The sequence below is a fragment of the Accipiter gentilis genome, chromosome 15 (genome assembly GCF_929443795.1).
Source record: "Accipiter gentilis chromosome 15, bAccGen1.1, whole genome shotgun sequence".
Classification (NCBI taxonomy): domain Eukaryota; kingdom Metazoa; phylum Chordata; class Aves; order Accipitriformes; family Accipitridae; genus Astur; species Astur gentilis.
In genome coordinates this window covers 25,575,984-25,591,069 of record NC_064894.1, presented here as the reverse complement: position 1 = coordinate 25,591,069, position 15,086 = coordinate 25,575,984, and the positions used below count along the sequence as shown (strand labels likewise).

General features: G+C 42.6%; 1 protein-coding gene across 1 annotated transcript in view; it reads right to left on the bottom strand.

Annotated features, from left to right (window-relative positions):
• The window catches only part of METTL24 (methyltransferase like 24), a 49,779-nt gene that overhangs the window by 17,293 nt on the left and 17,400 nt on the right, over positions 1–15,086 (bottom strand). Inside the window, exons 2-4 of the mRNA XM_049818266.1 lie at positions 11,408–11,506; positions 7,462–7,601; positions 1,331–1,559 (exon numbers count right to left, since the gene is read on the bottom strand). Of these exons, the coding sequence (XP_049674223.1) occupies positions 1,331–1,559; positions 7,462–7,601; positions 11,408–11,506 (468 nt within the window). The remainder of the gene's footprint in view (positions 1–1,330; positions 1,560–7,461; positions 7,602–11,407; positions 11,507–15,086) is intronic.

The following is a 15,086-nucleotide window of genomic DNA, read 5'->3' as shown; positions in this document are numbered from 1 at the left end:
TGCCCAACACACTTAACCAGATCCTATGCCATGCGTACACAGCTAGAGGAAAGCCTGATTGCATGAGTTACATGTGCATTATGTTCCTTGGCCTTCCAGCTGGCTGCTTTCATGTCAGGTAACTTTCACCCAGAAAGCTATATACTCAGAATTCATAGCTACACCCTTCTCATTCACAGAAGGTCTTACAATCACTCTGTACTACCGTGATTACCTGAGAACTGACTGTTCGCAGCAGGTTTGGTATATCGCAAGACTCATACACTTTCTGGATCAGGTCATTAAACATTTGATCTCTGACTAATTCTTCTAAAATCAAAACAATCAATGTAAGGCACATGTCAAAGGAAAGTCATCTCTCTTTCCCCAGATGTTTCACTAATGCACAGCCTAGTATAGCTACAGTATGACTAAGAAGTAGGAAAAAGCTTCTTTTTTCTGCTCTTATCTTCAAAATGGTCCAATCAGTAGAACTGAACCAAAAGAAAACACTGAAGAAAAGCATGAAGTGAACTGAAAAGGACATCTTGCATTTTATAATAACAAACCAAACAAACATTGCACTGCTTGCTTTGTAAATCTTGCAGAAAAGCTACTCCTTAGCTCAGGCTGCTTATTTCTTAAAAAACAAAGACAAGCAGAACTAGCTGCAGGCAATGAAGTATATTTGCATTTGAATTCATGCTTGTATGTTCTCTGAAGGAAAAATTCTCTTAAAAGCAACCTAAGGAGCTTCCTCAAATGTATTCTGGCAACAGTTATTTGAGACTTGAAGATTTCTGATGTCTTTAAGGTTCCTTAAAAACAAACTGGGAAATGGTAAAAAAAACCACAGATTCCTGCCAATTTCAAAACAGGATGTTTTTGTTGTTGATGACTGTAATTAGGACCAATGACCTTGAAAATGTAAACAACCCATCCATTACCTCTTCTAATAATTGTTGCAAATATTTTTTTTTCTCTTTATAAACTTGGCTGTATGAGTATTTTAGTGCTCATACTCAGGCAAAGACCAGAACTTCCACAGTACTGAACATACTAGCACCCAAGGTCACCAGCTAGTTGAAGGGAAAAGGAAGGAAGGGAGAAGGAAAGTATTTCGTATATAGCTAGTGATTTAAAATCAAGGTGGCTGTTATCAGCATACAGAAAAAGCAAGACAGAAGAGGCACCCCCTAAAAGAAATGCATTACAAGTATTGCTGAAGACCAACCCACTGTCAGGAGATAACCTTGGAAAGTGCCCGAACTCCTGAGACAGCAAGGAGAAAGTTCTGCAGCTTTCCCAACACCTAATCCTGCAGCTAGAAACCTGACCCTCAAGTCCTTACCTTCTGGTGTCCAAATTCATTTAATATTGTGCCCAGCTTCTTTGTGTTGCTGTGAAGTTTATGAGCAGCAATGGCTGGATTGGGATCCCTCCAGTCAATGGACAAGCGATGATACCAGAGGTGCCGACCCTCCTGAACGTGTGCTGACTTGATGCTGGGGTCAAAGCGATGCACCTCACATCCGCTGTTGGCCATGCTGATCTCAAACTGGTTGTCATCATTGCCTAGCCTACAAAAAAACAACAACAAAAAAGTAACTATTAATGCTGCAAAAAGCACTATTAGGGAGTAGGACATTCTGAGGATTCATAGTAAAAGAAGGTAAAATCCAACCTATTTGTTTCTGAAGCAAAGCAGAGGAGCTCCTTCTTGGGATATATCCACAGCACTGAGCACAATCTAACCCTAATACTGCCAGGATAACCAGAAATAAAGTTAAGGGTCCACAATAACACCTGCTGAAGATTTGGAATAAGAAGTTAATGGAAATTTAAAGGAACATGTGTTTTTTTCCCCAATGTCACATTCATAACTGACCTTAAGAAACTTTTAATGAATTTTTTCATTTATAGAATGAAACCACTGGAGTGGATTGGATGAACTAACCTCACCAGAAAATCCAAGCTCAATGCAATATACTGCATACAATTAGAAAGAACGGCTCCTTTCAAGGTAAGAACTAAACCACTTTTAGACAGGCTGATAACCTTCCCAAAAAGATTCTTCTTAGTTCAGAAGTTGACATCATTTATAAGAAAGTAAATTAAATGTTAGAACCTTTGTGTTGTCATTAATCCTCTATTCATATTTTATATTCATATGTATTACTCCATTTTCAATTTACTTTTTCTTGACAAGATTACAATATGTTCCCTAGTCCCCACTGCACAAACTTCCAATAACCAAGCCATAAGCAGAAGAGCAAATACATATAAAATTTATAAAATACTGTTTTGTAAAAATCAGGCATATTTCCCAACATGTCTGTAATCTGGTGTTGCAAGGATGAGCCACAATGGCCACCAGTAGGGACAAGATGCAAGAACCAAATGACTCTCTTTCTCTGTGCACAGGAAGAAATAGATAAAGAAGCAAATTTAAAAATAACCCTTCACAACAGTAGCGGAGTTTTTACACAGACTTAAGAGAAAGATTGCTGCTAATTTGGCAAAGACCCCGAAGAAGAAGAAAAATTAATAGCCCCATCATACAGCAGTGTTGTCTCAGTCCCTGTCTCTGCAAGGAGAAGATGTACTTTACAAGGCTGTGCCATAGTCCCACCTCCTACAGTCCATTGGTTCAACACAGGGTACACTAAAACTAAAAAATTCTGGTATTTACCATTGTAATCACATGTCTGGACCACAGGCCTTCCCTACTGCATAAAACAGGATGTCTTCTTCATTCCTACTCCTCCACGTTTGTTCCAAACATGGTTCAAATCATGCACTAAACCTCAAACTTAATCAAAATTATGCTGTTGGATATACACACATGTAGTGCTGGGAAGTGAATCAAGATTTTTAAATCAGCACTTCAACCAGTTGTACTAATTGAGAATATCCACTATGTACTCTTAAGCATGGCATTTATCTATCATACACAAACCATTACAGGACAGTACTCTTAGAGCTTCTGTCAGAGCACCTGCTACACTACGCCACACCACAATTATCCTTAGAAATGGTGTGAGTCTGAAATAATTCTGGCTATTTGCATCAATATGTAAAACGCAACACAATTTAGATCATGCTACACTATGGTACAACATTAAGCCAGCACTAAATGTTTTTCACAGATGACATACTGGTAAACTAAAATGAATCCAACTCATGAAACAATATTTGGAAGAGCGTGTGTTTTAGAAGTTACCAATACGGTATGACACTTGCTCTAATACTGGCTAAGCACAGCATAATGTTGCCCTATTAGAAGGTTTTCTAACCATCTTCCCCTTCAGGTGTCCTGGGAAAGTAGGAGGAGACAGGGTTTGGAAAAACAGCCCAGCGTCCTTTTAAGAACAACTCTGTTTCACAGGATTACAGCCTGTTCAGCCATGTAGGAGGAAAAGAGAGGAGTTTTCTTTTAATACATTCAACACACATTAGGAAAAAAGTTCAGAAGTTAACCAAGTGAATCGACATATTTGTTCGCATGTGGCTTTCTACAGAAGGGACACTGATGAACAAAGACCAGTGTAATCCCTTAGGAATGAGAAGCTGGCTAAAAATGAACAACATGCAAATTGTTGGGGACAGTTACAGCATTAGAGTGATGAGCCTACCAGCGACTGACAGACACATGAGTCCGTGACACACTTCTAACCGTACCAGCTGGTACAATCCAGAGGGCCAGATGCTTTTGATGTAGACAAACCTCAGGCTGCCTCCAGACAGACTGCTATTCATGTGGACTGCAAAGGGAGGTTCACAGTGGTGCAAAACAGGAAAAAAAAAAAATATAGATGAGAGTGAAGAAGGTGCTGATATATCTTCTGGCACTCTAGCTAACAGCTCAAATTTATGCCTGAAGAGAGATCTCACCAACAGCAAACATTTAGGAGAGAAAAATGACTCCAAAAGAACTGGTTTGAAAAATTCCTGGCTCACATGTGATCACACTAAGGGATAACACAGCATGAAAAAAGTAAACAAATGAGGTCTCCAAAGAAAGACTTTGTGTTACTTAAAAAGGGACTATGATTTTAAAAGAAAGGTGTGGAGGTCGCCAAAGAGTAGAGAGGCCCTTCCTCACCATCAGGAGAGAGCAGCTGCTGCCTCCAGCAACAGCAAGATAAAAAGTGCTAAAGACACCAACCTATTTTTACTGTAAAGGAGAAGAGGGCTCGGTTACAGAGTCGGCAGTCGCACACAGTCCCCTGCAGCGGGGATAGAGGTGGGCTTTCAAAGCAGCAGGACCAGCACCTGCGGGATGGGCTCTCCGAGCCTGCACGCCAGCGGGAAGGAAGGGCTGGCTGGCGCTGCTCCCCCTGGCAGCGGGGCAGGGACGCTGACCCAGGAGAGAGCGCAGCACAGCAGGGAGCAGTGTCCCTTGGCTGTCCCCTGCTCCCAGGGTTGGCGGAGGGTCACGGTACACTGAGCCTCACGCTCGGAATAAACGCCGGGCTGCCGCTCGCACTGAACGGAGCATCCCACTGGCCCCCGCATCATCCTGGGGTACAGCAAGCATGCAGGTGGCACAAAAGATGCTTTGTCTCCTCCGGCACAGCTCTAGTGGACACCAGCTGATCCAGCCTGATAACCGCAGGTACTCCAGCTCCCACGGGGACCACAGGACAGAGCTGTAAGAACATGCATGTTAAGGTCCAGTTTTCTGTGCTCCTCCTCCTCCTCCCCTTCTTTCTTAAAAGAAGATAACTGAGCTCTGAAGCTCGGGGTGGGGGGGGGGGGCAGAAAAAAGCATCCCCTGCTTGGATCCTACAGCCCTTACACTTTAAGATCCACCTGAAAGGGCTTTTATACAGAATTGCAGCGAGTCTCTTCAAACCTCAACTGGTAAGTTTCCGAAATCCTATTCATTTATATTATCCCAGCGTGAGTGCCTGCCTGTGGTGTTTGTAACAGACTTAGCTTAATCTAAGCAGATTTAGCACTAATAACTAGAGCTCACTAATGCATATTGCAATTATGTATCATACTGGGAAATCCTGTCCCCCAAGCAAAAACATTGCTGCCTCCCAGCAGTGAAAGCAACTAATACTAAAAAGATCTCCAGACGTTTCAGCCACTGCTTGCTCCCATTCACAAGTAACCTCTTCTAGAGCATTCAAGAAGGCAAAGCCTCAGCGGCATGTTTTGTTCCATTTTTAATGATATATGGATTTAATTCAGAATTCCCAGTAACACTCACACTGAACTTTCACATTTGTCCTCCATCCATCTTCTCCACAGAGAATGTTCTTCATTGGAAGCAGCTGCTCCCCCTTTGCTCTTTATGAAGTATATGAGATAACAAAAATGTTTAAAGGGGACTTTTGTCTTACTCAGAACAAAATTACTTTTCTGCCTGTGATAAACTAAAGGGAGTGAGTCTGAGAGAAGAATTATGCAGTAACAAGCTCCAAAGGCTGCAGAAGTAAACTGGAGGATTGAAGACTGCTCCTCCTTAACCTCAAATATTTCCCTTTTATTTTTTACCTGTTTCATGTGATGCATTATGGTTGGGTATTTACTGCACATGTGTATCTGATGATTGATGGGAGAACCAACATCAACTTCAATCTCTGCTAAACCCTGCTGTTCCATCAGTACAGAAAATCTGGCATTCAGGCTCCCTATGCCATACCCAAAACAGCACCACATATAAAGCACTGGTATATATGCACTAGCTCAGATTTGTTCAAAACCATTAGCAAGTTAACTTTGTGCTGGTCAGCTTTGTGCCAAATCTGCATTTCCTAGCACAGATGAAGTTAACTCTGTGTTGTGCCTACTGGCCAATTCAACAAAAATACTGTTCTCAACCCACTCTTGGTCCATAGTAATAGGGAAGAGGGACATTAATACAGGAGCTCAGGTCTAATATTAATGATCATGTAACTTGAAGGGCAAGTCTAGATTAATTCCACTGAACTTTGAGTACTTTGCTAAGACATCTAAAGTCAGCAGCCACATTATCCCAGACTACTCTATAATCAAAGGAAAGCTACACCTACCTCCAGAACGTTATTTAGCTTAGCTGATTTTCCACCTGAATGTGCATGCCTCTCCCTACTGATTACTAGAAGGAGCCTCAGGCAATGAGACAGTACTACAGTCAAGCAGATGAAGTCTGGACCTGAGCATGGAATAACACAACATCTCTCCTAACTTTCACAGGAACGTAAAAAACTGGGGGGGGGGGGGGGGGGGGAATCATGTAAACCTACATTTTGCATTAAAACCAGGTAAGTCTAATTTGAAGCAGATCGCAAAGAACATTCAGAAAATAAGAAGCAACAGCAGTCAAGAGGAGCTTGCTCTCTGTATATGTGATTTGTCTCTAAGGGGCATGTTATTGTTGTTCTGCCACAGAGCAATGCAGCTGAACAAAACCTGAGTGCCCCTCACCCTTTGAGGATTTTGGTCTTTACAGCTCAATATAAACTCAATCCAAATACAAACCCACCCAAATTAACAGAAAACACTCCCTTTAACTGCAGTGCACTCTGCATCCACTTTACGTTAATTGCTGGTGTTAACTGCCACATGCTAATCACTGAGAAATGCCACCCAGACACAGTTCCTTGATATCCACCATTTGTAAACCCACAGCAGCAAAATCACAGAAATAAACTGCACTGGTTCAAGGGAATTAAGCTTTTCAATACATCTCTAACCTAAAGCTGGCTCCCAGAACAGCAAAGACAGCTTTATTAGGCAGCAGCCATGTGGTTATCTGTGTGAAACAAGCTCCAGATCCCAGCGATCATTCTCGTAATGCTGATGGGTAATGCAAAAGGCCAGTGGCCTGATGAACTCAAGAGAAATGACCTCTCTTGTCCTCCCGGGAAGCAGAGTGTTTTATTAGCAGGGAAACAGGCTGCATTTGTGGTTTTATTACCTGTGAAAGCACTTGTTCTGTGAAGAGTGAAAACTTCAATCTCAAGTGCTGTAAACATCATAAACACTACAAACATTTTGAAATAAAGCCACAACATCCTTTATTATTATCCCTTTCGTACATGTCACCCCTGAAGTGCTTAGCAAACACACTTTCATATGGAAATGTACTATTTTGTCCCAGGAGTAGTTAATGAAGTTTTACAAGTAATGCTGCTGAAGTACCTGGCAATTATGCAAGTCATTTCTGCTCAGGGAAGATGCTGTAGGTTTCTCAGTTTGTCTCATTAATTTCCATCTTCCTCTATGTTAACTACCACTCACTACCCACCATTAAGCAATTTGTTTTCATACTGGTATTAGAAAAGCAAAGGAAAACAAAGACCCTCATGGACAATGTTTTTCCCTAAAAACAGAGTTTACAGAAGCACATATCAATGCGTAACAAACAGACCTGAACAAACTCTGTATTTTACAAGACAGCCTTGTTGCAGCCTCTGTTGCATTTATAGGGCTTTTTGAAGCTAGGTGTCATGAAACAATTTGCTGTCTTTTAAAGAGAGCACTTACCCAAGGGAATAGAGACGGCATTGCTTGCTTCTGATTCGATGAATGAGGCTAAACCTCTCGTCAAGGCAGATCGACCAGGGCTTCTTTGCAGTTTCAGAGTACCCTCTCAGGCTGTTCAGATTCATGTGTTCACATGAAATCTGTTGAAATCAAAGGATGTGTCATTTTAAGACATGACTTTCAATTTGTTTTTAATTTGCCTTCTGGGGAAAGAGTGGAAACAAGAATAATGTTAATTGGTTTCATTTGAATCTGATTGTCAATCTGATACGCAGCTATGGAGATCTGATGATTTTTCTTCCATTCATCTGTTCTGCTTGGTGAAACTTAAGGCTTACATAATCCCCGAGAGAGCAATGCAGTTTGAAAAGCAAATAATTAAGTATTAGTACTATACCCAAAAATCAATTTTCCTGAGAAAAAGGTATTTCGACATTAAAATGTTTACTTTTTTTCTTTTCAAATCTTGGGAGTGGATTCTGCATCCTGAATAATGTTAAAATCATGTCATGATTCAAGATTGTAATCACAAGTTGCAGTGTCACCGCAACGTACGCCGTATACCTTACCTAGAGTGTCCTGGATCTCAGTTCCAGAAGGGATTTAATCATTACCCCAACACATCCCCTTTCCAACAACAAAGGGATTTAAACAAGCGCTTAACTAAACAGAGGAATCATAGCATGTGTGTCCATGCTGTGCTGGCTTAGACACTGCAGTCTAAAGCCAGGAGAAAAACACTGCAAAAGGAGGAGATAGAGACCCTGCAGGGAAGAACACTAAGTCAAAGTCCTTGGAAAGACCAAGAAAGCAAGGACTAACATGTGCTGGATTCATCAGAAACCTGGAAGGGTCAAAAAATCAGTTAACTTAGAGGCAAAGTCAGCTTTGCCAGCAGCTGGGCGGCAGCCTGCAACAGCCGAAAGACAGCCGGACTGAGCCAACGAAGCTACGGCCCTGCGAGTGACACCCTACAGAGGAGACCCTGCCTGCAGCACCAGCTCTGCCTGTCCACCCAGCAGCTCGGGCCAGCGCTTCACCCCCACCATTCTGCACCATCCTCTTCCTCCAGACCCGCTCTGAAAAAGGCAGGCATGGAGCTGAGGAGCGCTGCAGCCTTTCCAGCATTTGGGAGCCAGGGCACAGCAGGTGGTGGAAAGCCAGTGCAATTTGTACAGCTCTCACCGTAGCAGTGGTAAAGAGGTAATGGGAAGCAGAAGTAAGCACCAAAGCTGTGGCTACTTCTGCCCAAGAAAGGCTGAGCTGCTCTACACCAGCATCAGCTTACATGTGGTGGCTGAAGAACTTTTCAAACCACGTGCAGCCCTGCCATCAAATTCAGGGGTTGCAGGGCACAGGCTGCTAGCACGCAGATTGGAAAGCAAAGACTGAGAAGAGTTGCAGGAACCCAGCTGAGCCATCATGACGAAAAGTTGTTCTTTGGGTCCAGCACCAACCCTGGCTGCAGGGATGGGAGCTGGCACTGCCAGAAACCCAACGATGAAAAAGGTGGAAAGAACAGTAGTAGAGACGAAACCAGGTTAAACATCAGTCCTGAAGTGACTGTTCTCATCTTGTTCCTTCCTTCCTCTACAGGAGACTGCCCAGGCTCAGCTCTCAGTTTTAGCCCAACCAAAAAGCACAGGTCTGGCTCCACCTAGAACCACAGGAATGGAACAATTTTACACAGGGGTGAAAGTGAAAACTGAAACCCAGCCTTTGCTGTGGTAGGCACTCTCCAGGATTTGTCTTACAATAAGTAAATAAAACTCTCATTCTTTAAGAAGCTTAAGCTCTGAAAGGTCATTATCTGGAGCATTACATCCAAAGAGCTGCACGCTGCATCACCACCTCCCAGCTCCTGCTCAGCTCATAATTCCCATGGAAAATTCATAAAAGCTAATATAGCATCTCTTCATGCTGCTCTCAGGATTCACAAAGTTTTAAGCAATGATTTACACTGCACCCCACCACCCATTTCCCTTCAGTCACATAACAATCAAGAAATAAATGGCATTGCAATAACAAGCACTAATTTTAAGACACAGAAGAATAATATGCTCTCTACAGAAAAGTAAGATTCTGCAATGCTGCCGCTTAAGTGACTCATGGTATTATGAGCTATTACAACACTCAGAATTTGGAGCAATTTTAATAGCTCTTGCTACTTAATAGCTGTTGCTATCAAAAATAAAAAAAACCCTGAACTCTGCCTTTAGCACTATCACCAGTCTGTTGCATGATTTACAGACCCCGATGCACTGAGCTCACGTCCTGTTCTGGGTTTTTACCTGCAACTGTCACACAGACAACAGCACATGTATGATGGTTCTTCTGATCATTAGATAACCAGCATTGAAAAAGCTTTTTCTGGCCACACCTCGACCCTGCTGATACGGAATCCTCCCCCTCCAGCAGTTCGAGCCATTCCACACTAACGGCAGGGAGCTGAACTCGGGCACAGCAATTAGTAGACACTTGCTCAGCAAACAAGGAAAATGAGATTCCATGCTCATCTATGTAAGCAGGATGCCACTTCCAGAAGTGCTCATACCAGCCATGGTGTTACCCTGTCAGTTATTAATCCCATAACATCTGCCAGGTCACAAATGAGGATTTCTCTGTTTTTTTCTTTTCACTTATGCTTGTGTCCCCCCCAACACGAGGGTCAGTTACTCTGGGAAAGAAACTTCTCGATTAGTGTGTCAGAAGCAATAAACCCTCTGCTAATTGATGTCCTTGTAGGCTTTGACCCAACTAGTGGAGTTTAGCAGCATCTGCCACTGTTTATTAAGTCACCAAGATGAAGGATGTTTTCAGCTTAATATGCCTGCCACAGCCTAAACTTCTGTACAACAAAACAAGCAGCTCTACACACATCTCTTGCTGTCTCCACATGACCATCTTGCCTCCTGCCTTCTCAGTGCTGGCACGAGTGGAGGCAGAGATGTCATTTTCTTGAGCATTTAGCCAGGGGTACCTGCAAGCTGGAGGATAAGTGAACACTCTGCTACCCTCCCAGTTACCACACCATCAGCACAGCAGCGTATTTTTAGACGTGTTTCAAATGAATATCATCTCAGCCTTGAAAGTATTGCATTAACAAAGAATTTCACATGTGAATGACATTTCAGTGACATCAGCACCTGAGGCTTTTTGCTGTTCTCCAGTGTAAGCGATGGTGCAGTTAAATCTGTATTCAAGGGTCAATTGCTGAAAGACCTGGGTACTGAAAGCAGCCGCCCTGTCAGAACTGTGGGCATCCGGCACCTTTTCCATTTTTTTATTACAGGAAATGCATGCATAAATGCTGTTGTGCAGAAGTGATGCCTCCATTAAGACATGATGGCCCAATTTCCATAAATGCTGAACCCTGGAAGTATCTGTCAACACAATCTGGATCTGAAAAAGCACATAAACCCACTGATTTTCCAGGTCATCATTTTTGTCCTCAAAGTATCAGGACTCTATTAGTACCATTGGGACCACTTGTCCAAGCTAGGGACTGATGCCTTGTTCTCATTTTACTGGGAATCTCAAATGCATCCTTTTTAGTTAAAATGAGCCTGGTTATCACTTTATTATTGAGAGGTGGAGTGGCTGAATACACAGCTCTCTCACTAGAGAATGGTCTGTATTTTTCTGTGTCAGAGAGAGTGAGAAAGAGAGAGCGAATGGGAGAGAACAACCATGTCTGGAATTTCAGTCGTATCGTACTCCTGTCAGGACACAAACACATCTGGAAATAAAAAGCAAGGAACTAATGCATTCTTTCTACCCTGTGTTTTGACCTTTACATTCATGTTGCCTGTCACTGTTAGGTTAAGTAACTTTAGAAATAAAGCAGTTTTGAAACAAGTTTGGTATGACGTTAATTCCTTATCTGAGAGGGAACAGCCTGTGCCAGGCAAACTGTTTTCTAAATGAAATGAAATGAAAAACCTACCTGAGAAGTGCTAATGTACTTCAGGAACCTCAAGGCCTCGTAGTTGAGGGAAGGAGTTGGACTTGCCCATGGTTGTAGTTCAATGTGCCATCTTACAGTCTGGAAAGCAAAGCAAAACAAAAAACACCTTAAAGGAACAGCATTCATTTCTCAGCACAAGCATAAAATGCAAGGGCTAATAAATTATGGAGATTTAATTTCAAACAAAAAGAGTTTCCTAGGGGCTTGTGTACGCATGAAAGTAATTTCAGAATAAAGTAGGGTTTGAACTACAGTGAAAGAGCATCTAACTATGATTTATCATGATCAGCTTTGAAAGTAGATGTAGGTAATTCAGAAAGAAAGGGCTCTTCATCCAGGATACATGTGTCAACACAATTACTTTAGGACACCCAAGTAAGCCCTGGCTTGGAGAAATGCATGAAGAAAACTAAGATCTGAATAGCTAAATCCTCTAGCAAAACACCTGGAAACAGTGAAATAATTTTAAGTTTATATCTATTGCATATCTCCAGTTGAATGTCCACTGAAACAAGAACTTGGATTGCAAACTCTAATCACCAAAGGAAACCTCTGCAAACAATCTCTTTCCTTTTTTAAAATCAAGGTTTGATAGAAAAGCAAGCTTCTTGTGGTCTTTGAGAAAATTCCTCTTCCTCTCCCACACTTGCCTGACAAGATACACCAGAATTCTGAAAAAACATCAGCGTGGCTACGTGTAGCCCTACCACTCCTCATTTTCAGAGCCCCAGGGAAGTAGACTTGGTGGATGTTTTCTGTACTCTGTACAAGTCCCCTCAGCTCTGAACCTCAGGGATCCTGTCAGCTCTTCCAGCAACACTTCCCACATAGAGTGGGACAGAAGAAGTCTTTCAGACACGTGCTTGCAGAGCAATGGGGCTCTGTGCTCCCATCTGCACCACCTTCTCCAAATTCTGCCCACTTTTGTCACACTGGGAAGTTTAGACATGTTATCTCTTGCCCTCAAGTAGATATAAATACAAGCACGGTGTTAAGTTGTACTAAATTAAGATTGATTCCTCATGACTCTTCATCTTGAGGCTCCAAAACTCACTTCTATGGCTGGGCAGGTATTATCAAGCTTCCCTTTAATCATCTCTGACTAACTGAGCTTCCATAATGAACAGGATAGGGTTTTTTTTTTCCATAGGTTCATGCTGACATTCAATAAAATACCAAACAAACAGGAACATCATTTGGGATTCCCACAGAACCTTATTTCAAATGAAGCCCTGGAAAACTTGGAAATAGCAATTAACCGGAGGGGATGGAGGCAGATCAGAGGCTAGGTGCTGAGTCCCCAGACAGGACCGGTCTGCGGCACCAGGAGAAGAGCCAGCACGGTGACAGCGGGAATCCTCTGACGCCATAGAGGAATGCAGGAAAGAAAAAGAGAGGTGAAATTAGAAAAGAAAGATGATTAAAGAGGACCACCAGACCAGATGGTGTTTGCCTTAAGCTGATATCATGAACTGATATTTTTGCAGCCTAAGTAAACATAGTCTGGAGTGAACGTGAGCCAGGAGGTCTGTATGAGGTTTATTGTTCCTTTAGGGTTTCCTGGGTTTTTTTGTTTGGTTGGTTTTTTGGGTTGTTTTTTTTTTTGTTGGTGGTGGTTTTTTTACCATAAGAAGATGCTGAAAAGGACATTTGAGATTATTTTTTCCCCACAGAAGCAGACAAAAGTAGCATTTCCCACCCTGAAACTTGCTGCCTGCAGCACACACGGGCTCCTACACCCTGCACAGCACAAGGCTGTGGGAGCAAGCTAGCAAGCAAGCTCTGCGGCAGCACATAGCCCTGACCAGCTGATTGCAAAAGGCAGCCTGCAAACAGCTAACAGCAGGAGGATAGGTGCACACCGGGGAGGGAAATGCCTGTAATCTTTCAGAATGAGTCACAGTTCACATGGCTGAACAACGTTTGCAATGACAGGAATGCTGCCATTTCAACAGGCTTGAAAGCTGAAATGAAAATGAAGACCGACAATCATTTTCAGGCAACCCCCTTCCTCCCCCAGACACCTAAACATCTGTGCCCAGTTATTCTGAAACCTATTTGTGTGAGAAGTAGCTCATTAAGCAGGGGAATTGCAGGGTGGCCATTGTGGCACCATTCAGCAAGAATTCCCTCCGCACAGAATTGACGGGGAAGAAAGAGAGGGAAAAAATTATCCTTATAATTAACCACGTGAATGAGGTTCTTTTTCAGCAGAGTGCAATATCAAAGAGCCACTGTGGCTTTCTCTCAGGTTCTTAAATTCTTAAAGATGACAAACTGCCTTTCCACTGCCTCCAAAATGTATCAATAAACACACGACTATGAAGATTAAAACCCCAGTGACTCAATAATGCAGTTTCACTTTAACGGGGGGTGGGGGAGTGGTGGAGAAAGAGATCAACCTTTTATATAGTTCTTTAAATTTAGGAGCACTACACAAATGCTACTTTTGTGGCAGAGATCAGAGCTGAGCTTCTGTTTGACAGCAATACTTTTGAACAGCTTCCCAGGTCCCTGGCTCCTTACTAATCAGCAGCCATTTTCCATCCACTAACTAATAGATTAGAGAGGTCTGCTCCTAACACCTTCTAAACACCCCTTATGGGGCACTTCAATAGCTGCATTACAGTAAGATTCACAGACAACGAATGGGGGTGAAAATCCAGTACATCTCTTGGACCAGGAACACTCTCCCAGCTGGTAACTCACTGACACTGGTGATGTGGTATGGGCATGTCCAGGACTCACAAAATACACTCCTGAAGGAGCCACTGCCTATGTACATTGGTAGCCTTTGTTTATAGTTTTTTTCCAGGTAATTTTCAGCCTGTTCCATAGTGTTTCCATGTAAGCCTTCTCAAATAAACTCTGCAGATTAAATGCACCTGGTCCCTGAGAACCAACTACTTTGTGAAAATCAGGTTTATTCCTGGTAAACACATGTTCGTTATTTTGAGGAGTTTTTCACCTCCAGACTTCACAATTTTATTTCCTCAAAGCAGACCTGACTGTGGCATCGTGATTTGGATTTTCTGACTTGTCTCACAGAAACCTCTAGAGCAAATTACCAAGAGCAGGTCCCTGTGGCTGCTGTACAAGACAGGCTGAGGAGCAGCTCCTTTCACAGGGGGCTTCTACAGCAAGTACACAAGAGGAGCAGAGGAGGTATTACGGTCCATGTTATGCAGCTTTGGATACGAAATTCAGACAGACCTCCCCAGGGTCTCCCAGGAGGAGCCAGAAAACCACTTCAGACATCCTGCATCTCTGGCTATTGCCATTGGTGTGCTATCTCCCTATGGTAAGGACGCATCTAACAAGACACCTTGACTGTGTTTCCTGAACACCAGTGCATCCTGGTTTCACAAAACAAAGAGATGGAAGTACCTGGAAAGTTACAATGCCACTTAAAAAATATCCTACCGAAAATCTTTAAGTATCCCTATATTTATATTGTTTCACTTACAGACACCTTACCTGAAATCAGCATTGTATGAAAAAATCAGTCTTCAGCAAGAAGACTGGCACTGGTCGGACACTGACTTCAGCTACCACACAAGTGTGAGAGATATCTAGAAAGTGCTGTCCAGAGCGATGTCTAAATTTTCACCAGATGAGATAACCACAGAGCAAAGAAAACCTTAAAGCAATGCCATTG